The sequence below is a fragment of the Mustela erminea genome, chromosome Y (assembly GCF_009829155.1).
Source record: "Mustela erminea isolate mMusErm1 chromosome Y, mMusErm1.Pri, whole genome shotgun sequence".
Classification (NCBI taxonomy): domain Eukaryota; kingdom Metazoa; phylum Chordata; class Mammalia; order Carnivora; family Mustelidae; genus Mustela; species Mustela erminea.
The window spans coordinates 3,104,788-3,127,298 of NC_045636.1; the positions used below are offsets into that span (position 1 = coordinate 3,104,788).

The 22,511-nt window shown below is 39.4% G+C and overlaps 1 protein-coding gene and 1 pseudogene across 1 annotated transcript; one reads left to right on the forward strand and one right to left on the reverse strand.

The window, feature by feature from the left end:
* The first annotated feature begins 12,006 nt into the window (after window positions 1-12,006).
* On the forward strand, window positions 12,007-12,441 carry LOC116583943 (annotated as a pseudogene).
* An 8,217-nt stretch (window positions 12,442-20,658) lies between these two features.
* LOC116583905 (sex-determining region Y protein) lies at window positions 20,659-21,732 on the reverse strand. Its single transcript, XM_032331907.1, has one exon. It carries the CDS (start codon window positions 21,650-21,652, stop codon window positions 20,993-20,995), a length of 660 nt encoding a protein of 219 aa, XP_032187798.1. The 5' UTR covers window positions 21,653-21,732; the 3' UTR covers window positions 20,659-20,992.
* Window positions 21,733-22,511: the final 779 nt, after the last annotated feature.

Genomic DNA, 22,511 nt, shown 5'->3' on the forward strand with positions numbered 1-22,511 from the left:
GTTGCTAGGACTTCTAGTACTAGTTGAACAACTGCGGTGAGAGTGGACATCCTTGTCATGTTCCTGATGTCAAAGGGAAGGTTGTCAGCTTTTCTCCTTGGAGAATGATATTCGCTGTGCATTTTTCTTAGATAGATTTTATGAAGTTGAGGCGTGTTACCTCTATCCCTGTACTTTGAAGCATTTTAATCAGGAACAGATGTTGTATCTTGTCAAATGCTTTTTCTGCATCAGTTGAGAGGAACATGTGGTTTTTCTCTCTTCTCTTATTGATTCGTTCTATCACATTGATTTTTAAATGTTGGGCCACCCTTGCACCACAGAGTTAAATGCCATCTTGTCATGATGTATAACTTTTTAATGTACTAATGGAATCTTTTTAATGTACTAATGCATCCTATTAGCTAGGATCTTGGTGAAAATCTTGGCAACCCTACTGATCATGGATAATGGTATGAACATAGACCACAGCAAAGTAGAGAGTCCAGATATGGACCTGCAACTCTATGGTCAAATAACTTTTGATGAAAAGGAACAAATAATCAGTAGTCAAAAGACATTCTCTTCAATAAATGGTGCTGGGAAAATTAGACTACTATGTATAGAAGAATGAAGCTTGACCATTCTCTTATACTGCACACAAAGATAAACTCAAAAGGAATAAAAGACCACAATGTGAGGCAGAAATCTATCAAAATCATAGAGATCATAGGCAGTAATCTCTTTGACATTGGTCACAGCAACTTCTTTCAAGATATGTCTGCAAAGAAAACAAAAACAAAGTGAACTTTTGGGACTTCTTCAAGATCAAAAGCTTCTGCACACCAAAGGACACAGTCAACAAACAAAGAGGCAACCCATGGAATGGGAGAAGATATTCGCAAATGACTCTACAGACAAAGGGCTGATATCCAAGATCTATAGAGAACTCTTCAAACTCAATATTCAAAAGACAGATAATCCTCTCAAAAAAACTGGCAGAAGACATGAACAGACATTTCTCCAAAGAAGATATACAAATGGCTATCAGACACATTAAAAAATGTTCATCAGCCCTAGCCACCAGGGAGATTCAAATTAAAACCACATTGAGATACCACCTTACACCAGTTAGAATAGCCAAAATTAGCAAGACAGGAAACAACATGTGTTGGAGGGAATGTGGAAAAAGGGGAACCTTCTTCCACTGTTGGTGGGAATACAAGTTGGTACAGCCACTTTGGAAAACAGTGTGGAGATTCCTTAAGAAATTAAAAATAGAGCTTCCCTATGACCCTGCAATTGCACTACTGGATATTTACCCCAAAGATATAAACATAGTGAAAAGAAGGGCCATCTGTACCCCACTGTTCATAGCAGCAAAGGCCACAGTCACCAAACTGTGGAAAGAACCAGGATGACCTTCAACAGAAGATGTGTTCCATATATACAATGGAGTATTACACTTCCACTGGAAATGATGAATACCCAATTTTTTTATCAACATGGATGGGGCTGGAGGAAATTATGCTGAGTGAAATAAGACAAGAAGAGAGAGTCAATTATCATATGGTTTCACTTACTTGTGAAGCATAGGGAATAACACAGAGGACATTAGGTGAAGGAGAGAGGAAGTGAGTTGGAGGAAATCAGAGGGGGAGACAAACCATGAGAGACTCTGAGAAACAAACTGAGGGTTTTGGAGGGGAGGGGATTCAGGGATTGAGAGGGCTGGGTGGTGAGTACTATGGAGAGCATGTATAGCATGGAGCACTGGGTGTCGTACATAAACAATGAATCTTGGAACTGTGAAAACATAAAATCAAATTTAAAAATATGTCTATGCTACTCAGAACAGTCTACACAGTCATTGCAATTCCTATCAAAATACCATCAGCAATTTTCATAGAACTGGAACAAACCAAAAATTTCTTTCTTTTTTTTTTAAGATTTTATTTATTTATTTGACAGAGAGAGATCACAAGTAGGCAGAGAGGCAGGCAGAGAGAAAGAGGAGGAAGCAGGCTCCCCGCTGAGCAGAGAGCCTGATGCGGGACTCGATCCCAGAACCCTGAGATCATGACCTGAGCCGAAGGCAGTGGCTTAACCCACTGAGCCACCCAGGAGCCCCAAACCAACCAAAAAATTTCTATGGAAACAGAAAAGACCCATAATAGCCAAAGGAATGTTGAAAATGAGCCCCACAGTTGGAGGCATCACAATTCCAGACTCTAAGCTGTATGACAGAGCTGGAATAATCAAGACAGAATCTCACTATCAGAAAAACACATTTATAGACCAATGAAACAGAGGCATCTGGGTGGCTTAGAGGGTTAAAGCCTCTGCTTTCGGTTCCAGTCATGATCCCAGGGTCCTGGGATGGAGCCCCGCATTGGGCTTTCTGCTCAGGGGGAGCCTGCTTCCTCCTCTCTCTCTATCTCTCCCTGGCCTTTCTTCCTGCTTGTGAACTCTGTCTGACAAATAAATAAATAAATATAAAAATCTTAAAATAAATAAATAAATGAAACAGAATGGAGAACCCAGAAAAGGACCCTCAACTCTTTGGTAAACTAATCTTCCACAAAGCAGAATAAAATCTCCAATGGATAAAAGACAATCTCTTCAACAGATGGTGTTGGGAAAGTTGGACAGCCACAGGCAGAAGAATAAAATTGGACCACTTCCTTACACCATACACAAAAATAAGTTCAAAATTGGCGAAAGACCTAAATGTGAGAAAGGAAATCATCAACATTCTAGAGGAGAATGCAAGCAGCAACCTCTTCAACCTCAGCCACAGCAACTTCTTGTTGGAAACTGAATTCAGTAAAGCTGCAGTATAGAAAATCAACATACAGAAGTCTGTTGCATTTCAATACACAAAAAATGAAGCACTAGAGAGAGAAACCCAGAAATCAATTCCATTTACAATTGCAGGAAAACCCACAAGACACCAAGGAATAAACCTAACCAAAGAGGTAAAATAATCTGTACTTTGTAAACTATAAAACACTGATCAAAGAGATTCAAGACAACAAAAGGAAATGGGAAAATATTCCATGTCCATGGATTGAAAGAACAAATATTGTTAAGGTTTGTACACCACCCAAAACAATCCACAGATTTAATGCAATCCCTATCAAAATACTACCAGCATTTTTCACAGGGCTAGAATAAGCAATCCTAAAATTTGAATGGAAACCCAAAAGACCCAAAGAGCAAAAACAACCTTGCAAAAACAAAGAAAATCTGCACATATCACAATTCCAGTCTTCAAGCTGTATTGCAAAGCTGTACTCATCAAAAAAGTATGGTACTGACACAAATATAGCTACATAGATCAATGGAATACAATAGAGAATTCAGGTAGACCCACCACTATATGGCCAACTAATTTTCAACAAAGTAAGAAAGAATATCCAATGAGAAAAAGACAGTCTCTTCAACAAATAGTGTTGGGAAAACTGCATGCAGAAAAACCTGCAGAACAATGCCACTGGATCTCTCCCTTATACCATACACAAAAATACATTCAAAATGGATGAAAGAGCTCAATGTGAGATAGGAAACCATCAAAATCCTGAAAGAGGACACAGGCAGCAACCTCTTTGACTTGGCCACAGCAACTTCTTGCTAAACATATATCTTGCTAAACATGTCTCCTGCTAAACATATCTTGCTAAACATATCAGAGGCAAGGGATAGAAAAGCAAAACATGTCCTTTTGGGACTTCATCAAGATAAAAATCTTCTGCACAGCAAAGGAAAACTATAAAACAGCCTGCAGAATGGGAGAAGATATTTGCCAATGATATGTCTGATAAAGAATATAGATCCAAAATCTATAAAGGACTTCTCAAACTCAGCACACAAATAATAAATAATCCACTTAAAAAAATGGGCAGAAGAAATGAGTAGACATTTTTCCAAAGAAGAGATGAATAGACATTTTCCCATCAGATACATGAAAAGTTGCTCAATTCACTCATCCTCAGGGAAATGCAAATCAAACCTCCAGTGAAATATCATCTCACACCAGTTAGAATGGCTAAAATCAACAACACAAGAAACAAGAGATGTTGGCCAGAATGCAGAGAAAAGGGAACACTTTTGCACTTCTGTTGGGAATGCAAACTAGTGTAGCCACACTGGAAGACAGTAAGGAGGCTCCTCAAAAAGTTAAAAATTGTACTACCAGTAGTATAGTTGCTACTGGGTATTTACTTACCCATAGGATACAAAAATACAGATTTGACGGGATACATGCACCCTGTTGTTCATAGCAGCATTAGCTACAATAGCCAAACTATGGAGAGAGATCAAGTTTCCATTTACTGATGATTAGATAAAGAAGATGTGATATATATACACATATTATGCCATTTTATATAATATGCATACATATATAATTTTATATATAACATAAATATATTTTACATGCATATTTATATATAACATACATATGTACATATATATATATATATACCTATATAATGATAATATATGGAATATTACTTAGCCATCAGAAAAAAATGAAATCTTGCCATTTGCAACAATGTGGATGAGCTAGAAGATAATGCTAAATGAAATAAGTCAGAGAAAGACAACATGATTTCACTCATATGTGGAACCTAAGATACAGAACAGATGAACATAGGGGAAGAGAAAAAAAAGAGAGAGGGAGAGGCAAGCCTAAAACAGACTTTTAATCACAGAGAACAAACTGAGGGTTGCTGGAGGGCAGATAGAGGAAGGATGGATTAAGTGGGTGATGGGTATTAAGGAGGGCACTTGTGATGAGGACTGTGTGTTATATAGAGGTGATGAATCACTAAATTCTTCACCTCAAACTAATACCCTGTATGTTAACTAACTGGAATTTAAATAACTTGAGAAAGAAAATTAAAAAATAAAATTAATTCTTAAATTATTTGTATAAGAAAAGAAAAGAAGAGAAGATAAAAGAAACAAAGAGAAAATAAAAGGAAAAATAAAACATCTTTAGGCATGGTTTCTGACTTGTCAGACTGGCAGAATTTGAAAAGCTTGAGTTTCCAAGACTGTGGGGGAAACAAGCACTCTCAAACACTTTTGGTAAAACTTCAAAATGTAATGGAATTTGTCAGTAGTTAATGATGTGGGAAACAAAGGCAGAAGAAAAATTATTAAATTTCCTTACTACCTACAGCCTACAGACAAGTCCTGGAAACAGGCACAATGACATTCTTCTATGACTCAACTACCTTGATGTTGAAACTCTGCTAAGGGCCAGAGGCAACATTAGCCTGACCCCCAGCATCCTGTTAAGTCTACTTTAACATATAAAAATTCCTTTGGAAATTTTTTTATCTCTAAACCCCTCAAGGTACATATTGGCAATCATCCCCCAAGCATATGGCCCACTGATATACACGTGCAGGTTCTCATGACTAAGGTTTTAGTAGATGGTTATGAATGACTTTTCCCAACAACAGCTAGCCCTCTCAAGGTCCTGGAAACCTTGCTTCCAAAATTCCTTAAAGACTTATGCCATCCCTAACCCCCTCCCAGCTTGAAAGTATATAATGGGCCCCTTCTCATGACCCTGGTACAGCTCTTTCTGCCCAGGGTTCATGTCCCTGTGCTTCAATAAAACCACTTTTTTTTTTTTGCAAAAAGACATCTCAAGAATTCTTTCTTGGCCATCACCTTAGAACTCTAACATCTCTCCTAGTCCCAAAAAGGGGGATAAAATGGATGTCCCTACCAATTAAGTTTTTACCAAATAACTGATGAGCAACTCCTGAAGATCTTTTGGAAACACCAGCTGAATGCTATGTGTATTCCTGAGCAGCATCTTAGAAAAGGGGGGTGGAAAGGAGAAAGATTTAGACCATAATATTTGGATAACAAGAGATATTTGAATATGAATTAGACATTATCAGATGAATGTTAACTTTTCTTAATTTAATTACCGAATTATAGTTGTATAAGAGAATGTCCTTTGTCTTGGGAAAGGCATATTAAAACATGGGGGGTGATCAAAAAAGCACGATATATACAACATATATATTTTAAAGATTTTATTTATTTATTTGACAGAGATCAAAGTAGGCAGAGAGGTAGGCAAAGAGAGAGGAGGAAGCAGACTCCCTGCCAAGCAGAGAGCCAGATGTAGGGTGCCATCCCAGGACCCTGAGATCATGACCTGAGCCGAAGGCAGAGGCTTTAGCCCACTGAGGCACTCAGGTTCCCCGATATATACAAATTATTAAGAATTAGTAAGTATTTCCATGGGAAAATTTCATAATATGTACATTAACATGGATGAAAGCATGAATGTAACTCCAATAAGATGTGTACGATTTTTGAAACTAGATGAGAGTGAGGTCACTTGGTTCCTAGACCGGTTTAGAAAGCACAATCAGACTTAGCTCCACATTCAGTATTCTTTCTTCCTTAATTACACTAAAGTAATTAATTCAAAGTAATGCAATGCATTACTTGCATTTAATGAATTTAATTGCAATGCAATTAAACTAAATGTAATGCAATAAAGTATAAATTAAAGAAGTTAAATTAAATCTGTAGGCAGTTAAAGAAAGATGGTTCGTATAAATGTACACATATATGTATGCTCCATGCTTGCATGAGCGCATGTGTGATGCACACACATTTGTAGGTATGCATTCTATACATGTAGGCATATTAAGATTGAAGTGAAGCAAATTGCAGGACAGCATGTGTAATGTGATCTTATATCTGTGTAATATGTATTTTTTTAATTTATTTATTTATTTTTTATTTTCAGCATAACAGTATCATTTTTTCACCACACCCAGTGCTCCATGCAATCCGTGCCCTCTATAATACCCACCACCTGGTACCGCAACCTCCCACCCCCCCACCACTTCAAACCCCTCAGATTGTTTTTCAGAGTCCATAGTCTCTCATGATTAACCTCCCCTTCCAATTTACCCCAAACCCCTTCTCTCTAACTCCCCATGTCTTCCATTCCATGCTTTTTGTTATGCTCCACAAATAAGTGAAACCATACGATAATTGACTCTCTCTGCTTGACTTATTTCACTCAGCATAATCTCTTCCAGTCCTGTCCATGTTGCTACAAAAGTTGGGTATTCATCCTTTCTGATGGAGGCACAATACTCCATAGTGTATATGGACCACATCTTCCTTATCCATTCGTCCGTTGAAGGGCATCTTGGTTTTTTCCACAGTTTGGCGACCATGGCCATTGCTGCTATAAACATTGGGGTACAGATGGCCCTTTTTTTCACTACATCTGTATCTTTGGGGTAAATACACAGGAGTGCAATGGCAGGGTTGTAGGGAAGTTCTATTTTTAATTTCTTGAGGAATCTCCACACTGTTCTCCAAAGAGGCTGCACCAACTTGCATTCCCACCAACAGTGGAAGAGGGTTCCCCTTTCTCCACATCCTCTCCAACACATGTTGTTTCCTGTCTTGCTAATTTTGGCCATTCTAACTGGTGTAAGGTGATATCTCAATGTAGTTTTCATTTGAATCTCCCTGATGGCTAGTGATGATGAACATTTTTTCATGTGTCTGATAGTCATTTGTATGTCTTCATTAGAGAAGTGTCCGTCCATATCTTCTGCCCATTTTGTGATATGATTGTCTGTTTCGTGTGTGTTGAGTTTGAGGAGTTCATTATAGATCGTGGATACCAACCTTTTGTCTGTACTGTCATTTGCAAATATTTTCTCCCATTCCGTGGGTTGCCTTTTTGTTTTCTTGACTGTTTCCTTGGCTGTGAAGAAGCTTTTGATTTTGATGAAGTTCCAAAAGTTCATCTCCCTTTTGTTTCCTTTGCCTTTGGAGACATATCTTGAAAGAAGTTGCTGTGGCTGATATCGAAGAGATTACTGCCTATGTTCTCCTCTAGGATTCTGATGGATTCCTGTCTCACGTTGAGGTCTTTTATCCATTTTGAGTTGATCTTTGTGTACGGTGTAAGAGAATGGTCGAGTTTCATTCTTCTACATATAGCTGTCCAGTTTTCCCAGCACCATTTATTGAAGAGACTGTCTTTTTTCCACTGTATATTTTTTCCTGTTTTGTCGCAGATTATTTGACCATAGAGTTGAGGGTCTATATCTGGGCTCTCTAGTCTGTTCCACTGGTCTGTGTGTCTGTTTTTATGTCAGTACCATGCTGTCTTGGTGATCACAGCTTTGTAGTAAAGCTTGGAATTAGGTAATGTGATGCTGCCAGTTTCATTTTTGTTTTTCAACATTTCCTTAGTTTGGTCACCCATGGCTTTCTCCAACCTAGCTATTGCTTGGACAATTGTTAGCCTGAATTCTCTTTCCGACATATTGTCTATGTTGATAGCCATTAGCTCTGTTGCAGAAGGTCCATCCTCTGTATTTTTCTTCTGTTGGGCATTCCTCCTCCTAGTCATTTTGGAGAGAGATGACTGAACAGATGTAGCTGGATGTATCAACTGTGGTGCAGTCAAGGTGCACTCTGGAACACTTCTGAGCAATCAGGATTCCCCACCCAAACAAGAGACAAAAGAAAAGAAAAAGAATAAGAGAGAGAGAGAGACAGGAAAGAAAGGGAAGATGAAAGACAAGGTTCAGCCCAAATGGGCCCCAAGGTAAGATTTATGAAGTAGACAAACAATAACAGACAAACAAAAAGACTGATAAAAGTATATGACAAGAAAAAAAATTATATATATATATTTGCATATATATATATATATATATATATATGTGCAAATAAAGGAAGAACCTCATCAAAAAGAACCCTGAGTGTAAGATTTATATACTATCAGGACAAACACAAAAACACAGAAATACTGTTGGAAGAAAAAGATGGGAGAGTGGTTGTAAATTCTCAGTGTGGGCAAGGAAGGTTGTTTTGGTTCTTTCTGGATGTATCATGATATATTTGTTAAAGGACTCAACTTTCCTAAGATAAGGGGGGATTAGGAATTGGTTTACCTATAGGGGCAGCATTGATTGGAGAAAGGGGATTACCTTGAAGTTTAACTCTATATGAATATTAGAAAATGAAAATTAAAAAAAGGAATAAACTAAACTGAACTAAAATTTAAAAAAAATGAGAAAGAAATTTAAAAAATAGAAATGCAAAAGGAAAACACAGGTGTATGTATCAAAAATTTCAGGTTAGAAGGTTATTATGGAATTTGATGTACTGGACATCTCACTGTGATGGTAAATAGGTTAAAAATTATCTATATAATAATAAAAATTAACTATATAAAAAAATGAGCCAGAATAGTGGGATCGAATTAATAATAAAAATTATCCTATGAAGTAGTGGTGGTTTTTCTCTTGTCGTCTTTTTTTTTTTTTTCTTTCCCGGTTGGTTTTCTGGGGGAGGGGCCTGCCACATGGGTTTTGAGTCCCTGAAGTTCTCTCTGCTAAGTCCTCCTGCCCCCCTCAAGGGAGTGGGCTCTGAGGAAACTGGTTTTTTTCAGGCTTTTGTTCTCTGGAGGTTTTTATATTTGTTCACTTTTGTTTTTCTCTCTTGCCTTGCCCGCTTTTGATGGTTTTTGTAGGTTTAGGGGAAAGCAAACTGCACCCTGACCTCCCTCCCAGAGAGAAGCCTTAGTCTGGCTGCAGAGCCCATATAAATCCCCCCTTGGCCGCTGGCAGAGCAGGTTCCCAGTCTCAGTCCCTGGGGACTCATGATTTTTTGCTTGTATCCAAAACCACGGCAGCGGCGGCTGTCTGGGCAGCTCCAGACTGCCAGAGAACACTGAGATTTTCCCGCTGGCCCGGGCTGGGAGTGCCTGGTCTTTCTGGTTCGAGAGCACCTGGCTGGCATTTGTGTGCACCTCTCTCAGGGGAGGGCATGGGGCAGGACTCAGACTCTGATGGCACAGCAGGGAACTTGCTTGGGGACTGCAAAAAGGCTGTGCTTCTGTTGGCTGGCAAGGCCCCCAGCCCCTCACAGGAGCCAGGAGCCATGCACTCTCAGGTGCACTGGTGGTTCAGGGACCAAGACCTGGTTTCTCTGCCGCACTCTCTCTGGCTCTGCACCAAGGGTGGCTGTCCTGTGTCTGGGGACTTAAGCCCCGACCCTAACACCCTGATTACCACAATTTTGGTGATCTTTTGCTCTTTTTGAGTGCTTTCTACCAGACTCCCGAGTTAATGCTGGTCCCCGGGCGCAGGGCACTCTCGTATTAGGGTATTACTTTCCAACTGGTCGCCTCTGGTGGCTCCCTCCCCCTTTTGTTTATCTTCTGGTATCAGTCTGACTTTCCCACTCTGCTTTACCTGCCCACTGGTGTCTTCTGCTCCAGTAGAGATCCAGACGTGTATAATTCTGATCTCAGGCTGATTTCGTGTGTGATTGAAGATCTTTGGAAGGTAATCAGCTCACTTTAGGGTGCAGTTTGAACAGAGGTCTCCTCCTACTTCCCGCCATCTTGTCTCCCCCTCTGTGTAATATGTTAATGGCCACTCTTCCTAATAGTTGTTTCAGAGAACACCATTGTAAAGGATATCTTTTTCATTTTGTAAGGTCAAATTCACATCTAAAATTTTTAAATTTATATGTAATGTATGGAATACTTGAAATGCAAAAACAACATCTCTTGGTGGTTCAGTGCTTTACTCATCTGGGACAATGATTCTAACATTTAAGAAATCTTTATTTAAGAAATATTCTTAGCTGTTGACTTTTTGTCAGCTTGTAATACTTTTTAAGTAACGTATTCTCTGACATGAAGCTCCTGAAAGGTGTTCTAATTGGAAAGTATTACAACTCCACATTTATAAAAAGTCAACCGTTCTGTATTAAAATAAAATTTTAAAAACCACAAAATCACTTACGAGTAAAAGAAGCTGACTATATTCTTCTTTACTTAATACAAGCTTAAGAAAAAAACATTACTTATTATCTCTTTTGATCAAAGTATGGTTGTAATGCACTTAAACAAGTAAGATACGTTGTTCTATGAGTCATCCATTATTCATTTATCACAAGCTTAAAACTTAGAATTGGACTGACTTGTAAAATCAGTTGTTTAGTTAGTAGAGAAGGCATATGTTTAAACTTTAAAATATCAACCATACCCGAAATTACTATTATTATTTTTTAAAGATTTTATTTATTTATTTGACAGAGCTCACAAGTAGGCAGAGAGGCAGGCAGAGACAGAGAGTTGGAAGCAGGCTCCCTGCTGAGCAGAGAGACCAAAGCAGGGCTTGATTCCAGGACCCTGGGACCACAACCGGAGCGGAGCGGAAGGCGGAGGCTTTAACCCACTGAGCCACCCAGGTGCCCCTTACACCCGAAATTATTAAAGAAAAGAGTGGTCCATAAAGGCCCACACAATCCTTGGTTACACTGCGAATGAAAATGTGAGTGTTGAATGAAAATGTGAGTGTTGGTAGAAACAGTGTTTGCCTCATTTTCCTACAGGGAAATTGCTATTCAACCACTGAGTTTGCCTGAGGATAAATTTCCAATCTGCTTTGTTTGAATTCAAATGTTGTTTTTCTTCAAGTAATTAAGCAAGAGCAGTACTACACACCCTCTGAAAAGCTCTTACCTACAGCCCCCAGCTTAGTAAATGCCTAATTGAGCAGCAAGCCTTCTGTATTCCCCTTACTGTTTCTTTGTGAAGAAAAAAATAAAAAGGTCATCATGCTTACAGCCACAGTGCTGTGGGAACCAAGGGCAGAAGGAGATGTAGATAAAAGTCAAGATTCTCGGGGAGGCGGGAAGCCCATAGTGGTGGTGGAAAGGCGAAAAGGCAGAGGCTGTGGTTTCCCTAAACTGCTGCCCCTCCTTGCTGACTCCCAGACACCAAGGCCAGGGTTGCTGGGCTCCTCCAGCTTGGGAATGGAGAGGGGGGTTCTGAGCACCAGGTTGCGGGGCGGGGAGCAGAGGACCCCTATAAAGGCCAGCGAGCTGAAGGTGCAGGTACATGTGAAGTTTTCTGGGCAACTTAGTGTGGAAACCACTGGTCACCTTGCCCTCATTTCTGCCTGTTCTGTGTCAGAAAGACGGAGTACCCAAATGAGCAAGGTAGTCCAGCAGAACAGTAGTCCGGTAATAAGTGTAATTCATAGGTAGGCTCATTCTAGCAGCTTACAGCAGGTTCCTCAGCTGGGGCCTGCTGGCCCCCCGGGTGTGGGGGCATGAGGCAAAGCCCTGCCTCCAAGCGAGCAAAGCAAAATGAGTAGGGCCGTGGATCCCAAGAGCGAGAGCATTGATCAATGCAGAAAAAGGAACAACATGGCTGTGAAACAGAGCCGGATGAAACAGAAAGTACAGGATACACTGCAGAGCGAAACAGCTCAAAGAAGGGAATGAACAGTGGGAAAAAAAAATTAAGCAGCTAAGGAATTAACTACTGAAAGATTTGTTTCTTCAGCACGCACACAACCTTGGAGATAACATGCGACCCACTCCACTGAAAATACAACAACTTCTGAGGACACAGCACAGTAGACCTCAACCCTTCCAAACTTCACAACCTGTGGCTTGAATGTTTAAAGATTCTTTTAACCTACACCACTCCTATCAATGACTGAACATTGTCACATTCCATTATTCAAAGATCCATTGAAGACTGTCTTCTAGGATTAGCACTGAAGAGTCCATTAGCTAAAGATATTAGCCATGTAACTTGAATATCTAGTTTTAAATGACATGGCTGATTGGGGCGGTAGGGAGGGTGGGGAATAAAACAAACTTTAAGGTGTCTGGGATAAATAAAACAAAACATAAAAAGCACTGGACCTTGATGTTCTTAATAAATCCTCACTACGTAAGAAATGCTTCTTTTGAAGGTTGACAGAACGAATGGGGAACTGGTAAGGCCTGCAGAAGAGTCTCGGTTTTACTGGACATGAATAATTAGACTAAGAAAAGTTGAATGCCAACTATTTTAACATAATTGTGATTTTCCCCCTAAAATATGTATTAAAAACAAACTAACAAACCAAAGCAACAACAACAACAACAACAACAACAACTACAACAAAAAGCTGTAGAAATCGATCATTATAATCTGGAGTGATTTTATGTGAACATAAACCCTGTTTTAGCACGATTAGTACGGTTTTCCCCAAACAAGTATAAACTTTTCAGGAGCAGTGGCAAGGTAAGGAAATTCCATTGCATTTTAAAGGCTGAAGACAGCCAGTGGGCTTAAAAATAGAAATAATTCGGAGGCAAGTTGGTTTCTCAAAAATAAAAGTAAAGCATATTAGGTTTATGTTTTCAGGATACCTTTGGGTTATTGGACTGTCATTATTTGGTTTTCTAACCTCCAGAAAACTCCAGGAGTTTAGAGAAACTTGTGTTTCTGTAGACGCTGGTCAAGTAAGTAAATCTTTTTAAAATACCATTTGGCAGCCAAGTTAATAAACAAATGCCTTAACAGTATATCGACTAGGATGTCAGTGGTTTCTCCTGTCCAAATATCAGCAACAGGACCATGATTTTTAAAGGCAAAGATTTCTCCTGAAGGATCATTTACATTTGATTTTAACCAAGTGGTTATTAGAAAAATTACGTCATCAACACTCTGCCGTCTCCCCAAATAATAGTCTAAGAAAACTTGAAAGTGTAAGGTTTGACTTTTAATTTATTTCACTTAAGTACATCTTCTCATATTGTTTCTGTGATGTTTCTTTTGCTAGTTAGTGGGTCATCTAGACATTTTTGTACCGCTGCTTCTGTTTGTTCACACTTTAGAAAGAAAATACTGATAAAACTCAGGATATTGACATTTTGTTGAGACCAAAAAATGGCAGTCACTAAAGTTAGAGATTGCTGAGGTCTGGTTTAAATCACTGTTGGTGGTCTTGATTGTCCTTGCTGATTTCTTTTTTCTTTTTTTTGTTTCTCCTCTCCCTCCTCCTCCTCTTCCAAACTTTTTTTTTTCCTTTTTCCTTTTTTTATTAGGGCAATCCTAGGTCAGACTTGTTGGTGTGTGTGTGTGTGTGTGTGTGTGTGTGTGTGTGTGTGCCGGTGACAAGAGACTGAATCGCATCTGATTAAAAAGTCTGTGTTACCAGGTACCTTTTGTGAACATGGTCACTTAGTTTTTGGTCATATTGTTTCTTATTAGGACCTGGAACAGTGTAACCAGGATGTGACTCAAGTTGAACCCTCAGTTTGGAGCAAGAGTACGGTCTGTGCTCTTCTGGGCAGGCAAAAACAACACCATGGACTGCAACTCAGCAAAGCCATTATCAAGACCATGAGCCTCTTCCGCATGTGACCAAAACCCAGTGTTGTTCCACGAGAGCCACTGTCCCAGGAGGGTTAGCTCCCTGGATAGCCAGGAGAGAGGATTGAGGTTTCTCTTAGGGTATAACGCTGGTTTACTTTGGCTGGAGTAGCAATCAATTTCTAGGTTGATAGATGCTTTGAATAGGAGGTAACCCACAGAATCTTACTGAATCTTTAAGAGCTGATTGATGTTATATAATTAACCTATTTAGAGGTACAGTTAGGTCCCTTGAATCTTTAAGTGCCTGCAAAAGTGTTACAGACTTTGTAACCTCTTGTTTCCTAAAAAAAAAAAAAATGTCTTTCAGAAATTGATGTCCCTATGGAATTTATGACTACCAATTATGTGAATTGACTTAACTATCTTGGAGAAGCAGCTTTAGGGGAACCATCTGGGATGTGCACTCATAAGATTGAAACTTTTGGAAAAATTGAATCAAGCTTTCCTGTTACCTGTGCAAATCAGAACTTCAACATATACCATCAAGTATCCATAGAACAAAAATGTTAACCATTGTTTGTCTTACTGAAGTGTTTGGAAATGCAAGTTTGCAGTTTGATAGATTTATCAGCATCGAATTGAGGGAAACCAGGTATGGGGAATGGGTATGTTTAGAGCTTTGGTAATTGTAAGATAACTTTTGTAACTTCTGTTCTGTAGGTCACATATGAACTGTTAGGATTTAATCTGCCTTTGCCGGCAGGTCCAGTGGTTTAGGAATTAGGCTTTAGTGTAAATGTCTGCTTGCATCTGAGTCATCCGAGGTGGGTGCTTTCTGGCTTGTGTTGGCAACAGGCAGTGAGATCGGAGCCGCTCTTCTGCTGTCTGGCCCTTTGCGGTGACTGGAATGTGAACTCAGATACTTTGGACATTCTTACTAAGAAGTAGTAGGATTGTAATAAGATATGACCAGATGTTTGAAATTTAGGTCACAAGTGTGAAGTTCTGAAATTTACATTAAAAAGCCATTTGTGCAATTTAATATTTGGTATTAAAAGAAATCAGCCTTTGATGTTTCCTCAGTCCCCATTAGAGGCCTTGAAACTTTGTACCTGAAAAACCCATGCCTTAGAGAAATAGGAAGCAATTTTTCATTTGACAAATGCTAGGGAGGAGAAAGTCCATTCTCTAGCAGTTAGAGCTGCCTCTCAGGGAAAGGTCCTTACCTTTTTCTTTTTGTTCCTGGCTTTCATTCATCAGTTTGTGAGAGTACTCTATTTATTTTTTAAATATAATTTTATTCCCTTCGATGAATTTGAAATTAAAAAAAAAAAACAAAAACCCACAACTTGGAAATTAAAAAAAAAAAAAAAGCAAATGTCTTTATAACCTGCAGCCCATTGACAAACAGTTGAGGCAGGCTGAGTGTAACATTCTCCCAGGAAGCTCCTGTCTGAATGTTAATGCCTTGCCAAGGGAAAAACAACCTCCACTCTGGTCAGTCTTCGTTAAGCATATGAAAGTCCTTTGGGAACTTCCCTTGTCTTTAATTTCCCCAGCCCCAAAGTATACAGTCAGTTGCCCCTCACAATCCCGAGGCAGCTGCAGCTCTTTCTGCCCACGGGTCCTGTCCCCGAGCTTTAATAAAATTCATCCTGATGCACCAAAGGCCTCTCAAGAATTCTTTCTCGGTGTCAGCTTCAGACCTCACCCACATCGCAAAACTGCACCAGCATCATTTGAGTTGCCGAAAGCCAGCATAGGATTGGGCAAAGGAGGCAAAACCTGTTAGTGCCTTGCCCAACCGCACTGCCAGGATAGCTTGAGAAACAAACACTGGGACGTGGTCTCCTCAGATGCTAGCAGTTGCGCAGAGGCGTGGCAGCAAAGCTTTGTGTGTCAAGGTCAGTGGATTGAAACAATTTGTCCACTACAGAAATGGTTTTCCAACCGGAGAATCGCGTTTTATGAAAGCCACAACCTTACAAAGTTACATTCATGCTTGGAAATATGTTGGTGATTTTATACAAAGGCTAATTGAAATAGCACTGGTGAGGGTGTTGGGGGTAGAGGGGGGAGTGGGGGAATCCCTGTCTTTTAAAAGGCTTCTCTACAACTTGGGGATAAAAGCAGGTGTGGAAAAACACTGCCTTTGGTAATAGTAGGGGTTGCTTCAGAGTTTATGATTTTCTCTTTGAGGCCCTCTGGGTAGATCTTTCCTGATGAGTTGGTGAGGATGTTGAAAATAAATGCAAATGTGCAAAGGATTAAGTAAATCCTAAGGCCCCTCCAACTGGGGGAGGGAGGAAGGGTCTTACATTTATGATCCAGAGTTTCTTGGGGCTGTCCACCTCTGCACTCCAGGAAGAACAAATTTAATGGTCTTTTTTTTTCCCCCCAATAGGTTGGTGTGATGAAATAAAAGGATCCAAGAGGGGGCAGTGGACAATTTTATTAATACCCACATGTTAAACAATATTTGAAACTTCTGAGTCCTTGCTAGAGAATTTCAACGGTGGAATGAGAATAAATGCCGTATAATAAGTACATCCCCTAAATTAATAGATTGCAGATTTTTTTTTTTTTAAATTAGCTGTATGTTTGTTCATTTCCCAGAAAAGGAATTTATCTTGCCCTAATGAGTGAAAGCAACGTTACACAGTCCAAGGTATTTTAGCTGATACTAAGAGGACTTCATGGTAGGTCTAACATGTTAATACAACACCAATACTAAACATTCTCTTTCTTATTGTGTCTCATATTTTGACAAAGACAGTCCTTAAACTCTGGAAGTGGGTTTGAATGTCAGTGCTTAACATTTCAAAACACTTAATCATGCCAAACATTAGGTATAACCTGGAGTTAGCTGATTATCTTTGTCTAAAGGAGTTTTCTCCTATCTCTTGTGCCAAGCAAGTGTTCGCAGCTTAAAGCCAGGTGCCTAGGCTAAACTCCTACGCATCAGGGGACTTCTTGGCACTATCTTTGCTGATGTTTACATTTCAAAGAGAGGGCTCCAAGGCCATTAAGAGGTACCTTTGTGGGTCGCTGGTGCTGCCAAGGGGCTTATTTATCTTAGAAAGATTTACATAGGTCTCAACAGAAGAGCAGAGAAAGGATTTAAAGAGTTTTCTAAAGGGAATGCTCTAAGGAACAGGAGGGGCAAGAGTGGCTTTCCTTTTTGTCAATAAAGGAAACAGCAATTTTATTTTTCTGAAGTCTCACAAAATATTACTGGACAAACATGAAGAACATTTATTCATTTATTCATTCATTTATTCATTTAAACACCAGCCAAGAACCACTCCAGTGGTTTCCACCACACATTCCTGTTGTTTTGTTAATCTTTCTTGTTAACTCTACCGGTTTTGTGTGATCTCAACCAAAATACTAGCCAAATTTTCTGGTCATTTGAACCAGCACAGAGATTTCAAAAAAATTAAAGAAAACAAAACCCTACATTGCCTAGAAATTCCAAAGGAGGAAGAGTAATGAGCGGACATTTGCTCTAGCAGAAAATAAAGCGGAGGCTAACAACTATTTTTTTAAAGGTTTTTGCTTGTTTTGTTTGTTTGTTTCCGTTTTTAAGATTTTAATTACTTATTTGAGAGAGAGAGCACTCTTTAGGCAGAGGAAGAGGGAGAAGTGGACTCCCCACCCAGCAGGGAGCTTGACTAGGCTTCCATCCCAGGAGATCTGAGCCCAAGGCAGATGCTTAACCTACTGAGCCACCCAGGCACCCTCTAAGAACTGATCTAATTATCATCGCACACCTTGATTTTATGATTAAACCTTAAAAGACCAAGTAATCCCAAATTTCGCTGAGCCTTTTTGTGAGTGTGTATGGAAATCTCATGCATGGCTGGTAGAAATGTGAAATGGTACACAAGCTCTGGACAAATCTTAGGAAGTTTCTCACAAAGTTACCCATACAGCTACCTGGTGACCCAGAAATTTCACCCCTGGGTGTTGCCCAAGTGAACAGAAAACATGGCTCACTCAGACATTTGAACTTGACTGTTCATAGCAGTTTTATTAACAGAGCCCTCAAACTGAAAGCCGTCCAAAGAAGTTCACCTAAACTGTGGTAGATTCATATGAACTTAAAGCTGAGTGAAAGAAACAATATGTACTGTTTGGTTCTCTTTGCCTGAAGCTCAAGCTCAGGCAAAAGTAATCTCTCAAGGACAGAAGTTATGTCACTGATGGAGGAAATGGAGTGCACAAGGAAGTTTTAGGTTCAGTGGAAGTTTTAGGGTCAAATATTCTATATCGTCACTGGGGTGGTAGTTACACAGTTACAAGCATTTGTTCAAACTTGTCAACCTAGAAATTTAAGATCTGCACATGGTATCTCACCTAAGATCATACCTGACTTTTGGTTTTTAAGGAACCCACTATGAAATCAAATATTACCTAATTAAAATATTAGAACCCTCTGTTGAATTAAGCAAGGGTTGGAAACAGATCTATGTACATATAGAAAATGAACATATGACCGAGTGACATTTTATACCATAGGGGAAAGTATTATTATTACAAGCAATAGTTAATACATGCCTATCTATTTAAATAAACCAAGGATGGATATCTACATTACTCTTCCACTAAAATATTTTCTAGATGGAACAATTACTTCCATGTTAATAATAACTACTAGTTAGTCCTTCACTAATGCCAACCTCTGTTCTTAGTATTTTATAGACGTTTGCTCATTGGATCCTTATATACCTTAACTTATTTACCGTTCATAACATCCCAGTGAAGTAGGTTTTTCTTGTTGTTACATTATTATAGTCATTGTCGTCGTCATCATCATCATCATCATCATCAACATCGTCATCTTAGTGGCGAGAACACTGAGGGCCACGCAGATAAAATAAACCATCCAGCGTTTGGCGTGGGAAGTCGCAGAGAAGGGAGTCAAATCCAGATTACATCTAGAGGCCGTGCTCTAGTTCAGGCCTTTTTCTGTCTAAACGTTTCTTAAAAGGTGGTATATATAGCAGACATCCATTACGAAATGCAAGAATACTGGCTACCAATATTTGCCTAAAAACAAACAAAGGAACAAACAATCAAAACACAAAAAGCCCTCCTAAAAATACACATAAGCAGCAATTCCTTTCCAGGATGTATACTCCTCAGAAAGGCATGTAAATATTCTCTCCTGTACATGTATACAAATGTACAAAGAAGACTACTATCTGTGATGACTAAAACCAAGAAATGTCTATTCACATGTCCATCAAAAGTACAATGAAATGCATGCAGAAATTTCTAAAACTAACAAACTGAACATCAGTGAAATTATGTTAAGTAAAACAATCCAGACATGGTATTTTACATTCCCATTTATTTCAAGTACAAGATAAGGAAAGTTAACCCATGGTGATGACGGTCAGAGCAGTTCATTTCTGTAGAACATGTAGAAAGAGAGGTTTTGAACATAAGACACTTGTAAGTATATATACATATATGTATACATATTATGTAGAGAAACATTTTTAAAAATATAGAGTACTTCAGGAAGTTGTTTAAGAGATATTGCAACATGTATTTCTCATTTAGCTTGCATAAATCTCAGATTAAGCAATACTATTTCCACAACAAATTAGTCTGCCTAGTTAACTCTCTCTCCCTCCCCCCCCCTTTTTTTAAAACCTTGATGTTTATTTAGAAACATGGCACTTAGCTCTAATATGTCCTATTGTAGTGTTTGAGCTTTATTATTTGAGGCATTGTTTTTTAAAAGCTTTGGAATATATGTATTGCAAAGTTAATTTTGGTATATGATATATATTTTAACCATCAATTTATTTTTATTTTGCAAAGTGATGGTTTTCCTTGCAAACTGCCAGTTTTCTGCATTAGCCCATATGTAAATTTTATAATGGCTTTGATTTAGCCCACCTCCCATGCCACTGCCTCCATAATCTGAAGAGTTTTAGATTCTCAACATTCTTTCTCTACCTTTCACGTGTGTGTGTGTGTGTGTGTGTGCGTGTGTGTGTGTGTAAGTTAGGAGGTGATATGAAACGAGTTAGAAAAATATTTCAGAAAAAGAGGCCAAAATATGGGGGTCACATAGATATAAAAATGAACACGAGGTAAATAAAGATTTTCTTTTACGACACAGGTGTTATAAAGCGTTCAAAGTGGACCTCAAAGAGCAAAGACACCTGCAGAGGAGAGGAATAGAATTGCAGATGTTGCCCAAACCGGCAGGGATGCGAGATAATGTAAAGTGCCAAGGAAGACTTAATTTACATATCTAGTAGTTAAAATTATCTGAGGAGTACCAAGACAGGCCAAGTAGCTGAGAGACCTACAGAATGATTGCTGCGAAGGATTGCTTCAAAGCATAGGAAGTTTTCATCGAAGTACATCTTGTCTGTGTTTCTCACTACTATATATCTTTTATTGTACTTAAAATAAAGAGCGAGAATTCTGTTACCTCTGTTGACGATGATCAGGTTATTAGTATATACTTGCAGCTATTCAGTTTATTTAGAAGCCGATCTGTGGAACAACTAAAATTAGACATGACAGTTGTCCTGTTAGAAGAAAAACAGGGGGTCTTGAAACTCAAGCAGTTTCAGTATTGTTACGGTGCTCTCTTGTCAAGGTTAGCAGCCATAAACCCAGACTGAATCTACTCAAAACGTCCTGTAATTCTTTATATGCTAAGCAAGTTTACACGCTTTATTTTGAAATTAAGTGGCACATGAAATAATAGCAAAATTAATGTGAATAGGGCCTTTGTTAGCCAGAGTAAGGAAATCACTATGGAAAATAAGCACCAGAAAGTCCCGGCTGTTACTTAGGGTAAAAGTCTGTGGACAGCTGTGTAGCCAACGTTTCTGAACTGTGACGGAGGCTTGTGGAGCTGCAGTGGTGCTCCTGTTGCAGCACGGAGCAGACTACATTCCGGGCTTGCGAGGAGTTTAACCGGTCCTCTGTTCCTGAGTGTGCAGCCCTAGTACGGCCGCCCCTGCACGTGAAGGGGTACCACCTCTCATCCACGTACCCCTGCCTGCACAGCATGGAGGAGGAGGCTGCAGGTAGCACCTTATCACTGTTCTGTGGCACGGTCTTCCGACGAGGTCGATATTTATAGTCTGGGTATTTCTCTCGGTGCATGGCCTGTATTCTCTGTGCCTCCTCGAAGAATGGCCGTTTTTCGGCTTCTGTAAGCATTCTCCACTGGTACCCCAGCTGCTTGCTGATCTCTGAGTTTTGCATTTGGGGATTCTCTAGAGCCACCTTGCGCCTTTGATCACGCGACCACACCATGAATGCGTTCATGGGTCGTCTGATGCGGCTCTGGCCGCTGTCCGTACCGTTTCCTCCAGTTTCACACCGATAATTTGAGGTAGGATTGTTCGTCCAAAGTTCAGAAGAGGTTCTTCCAAAGGCGAGGATGTTTCTTCGTTGTACCGCTGCACAGTGATTATCGGTGTTCAACACTCCGAACATAGCAGAGGCATAAAATTATAGCGGTGAAAACAAAAAAGGTGGGTGAGTGTGGCGGGGGAGGCGGGGAGTGGGAAGCAAAGTTGGAAGCTGTAAGCGTTCGGAAAATTATCTAGACTCTGGTGCTGTAACTTTTGTTTCTAAAATACTCTTTTCTCCGCCCAGCACCTTGCCTCAAACCCGCCCCCTGACCCTCCGCCAAAGCCCAACCTACCCATTTCTCAAGCAAAACTTCCAAATTAGGTCATACACGCAGCCTTGCGTGCTCTACATCTAACCCGCAGCGCTGAAGTCTCTATGCTCCTCTTTAGGAATTGAAACAAACGTTGCTGTTATTAACTTATTTTATTATCCCTTAAATAAAGGAGGAATGTGCAGCAAAGATTGTGAGTTATCAAAAGAGAAAGTTATGTTTCAAAAACAAACTTTAAAGGTAACCTAATTCTATAAGTTATTAAAACACCTCAGCTATTAAAACACCTTCAAGTCCATCATCATCGTGTTTCTTCACTTCTACTTAAACTAGAATTCAAAATTCTATGCCAGTTTTCCACTGCCAAGTAACTAGTAATTCTATTTTGTTATCTATGCTGATGACTAACAGGATGCCAATATATGTTTACAGCTAATATTTAATGACCCATCTGTGCAGCAACTAAACTTTGATATAAAAATTGTTCCACTGAGACAGGAAAGAAAACAAACAACAAATAAGGCTGGCAGCAACAACAACAAAAGCAGATGACTTTGGAACTCAAGCAGCTCCACTGGTGTTAAGGGAACATTCAAGAGACCAATTTGTTTTCCATAGACTGTACACAGTCCATACCTGAGTCATTGTCTTCTGCACTTTCACATAACT

What these genes read in the sequence shown, in the direction of transcription:
- LOC116583905 (XM_032331907.1), bottom strand. Translation starts at nt 21,652, where the DNA reads ATGTTCGGAGTGTTGAACACCGATAATCACTGTGCAGCGGTACAACGA.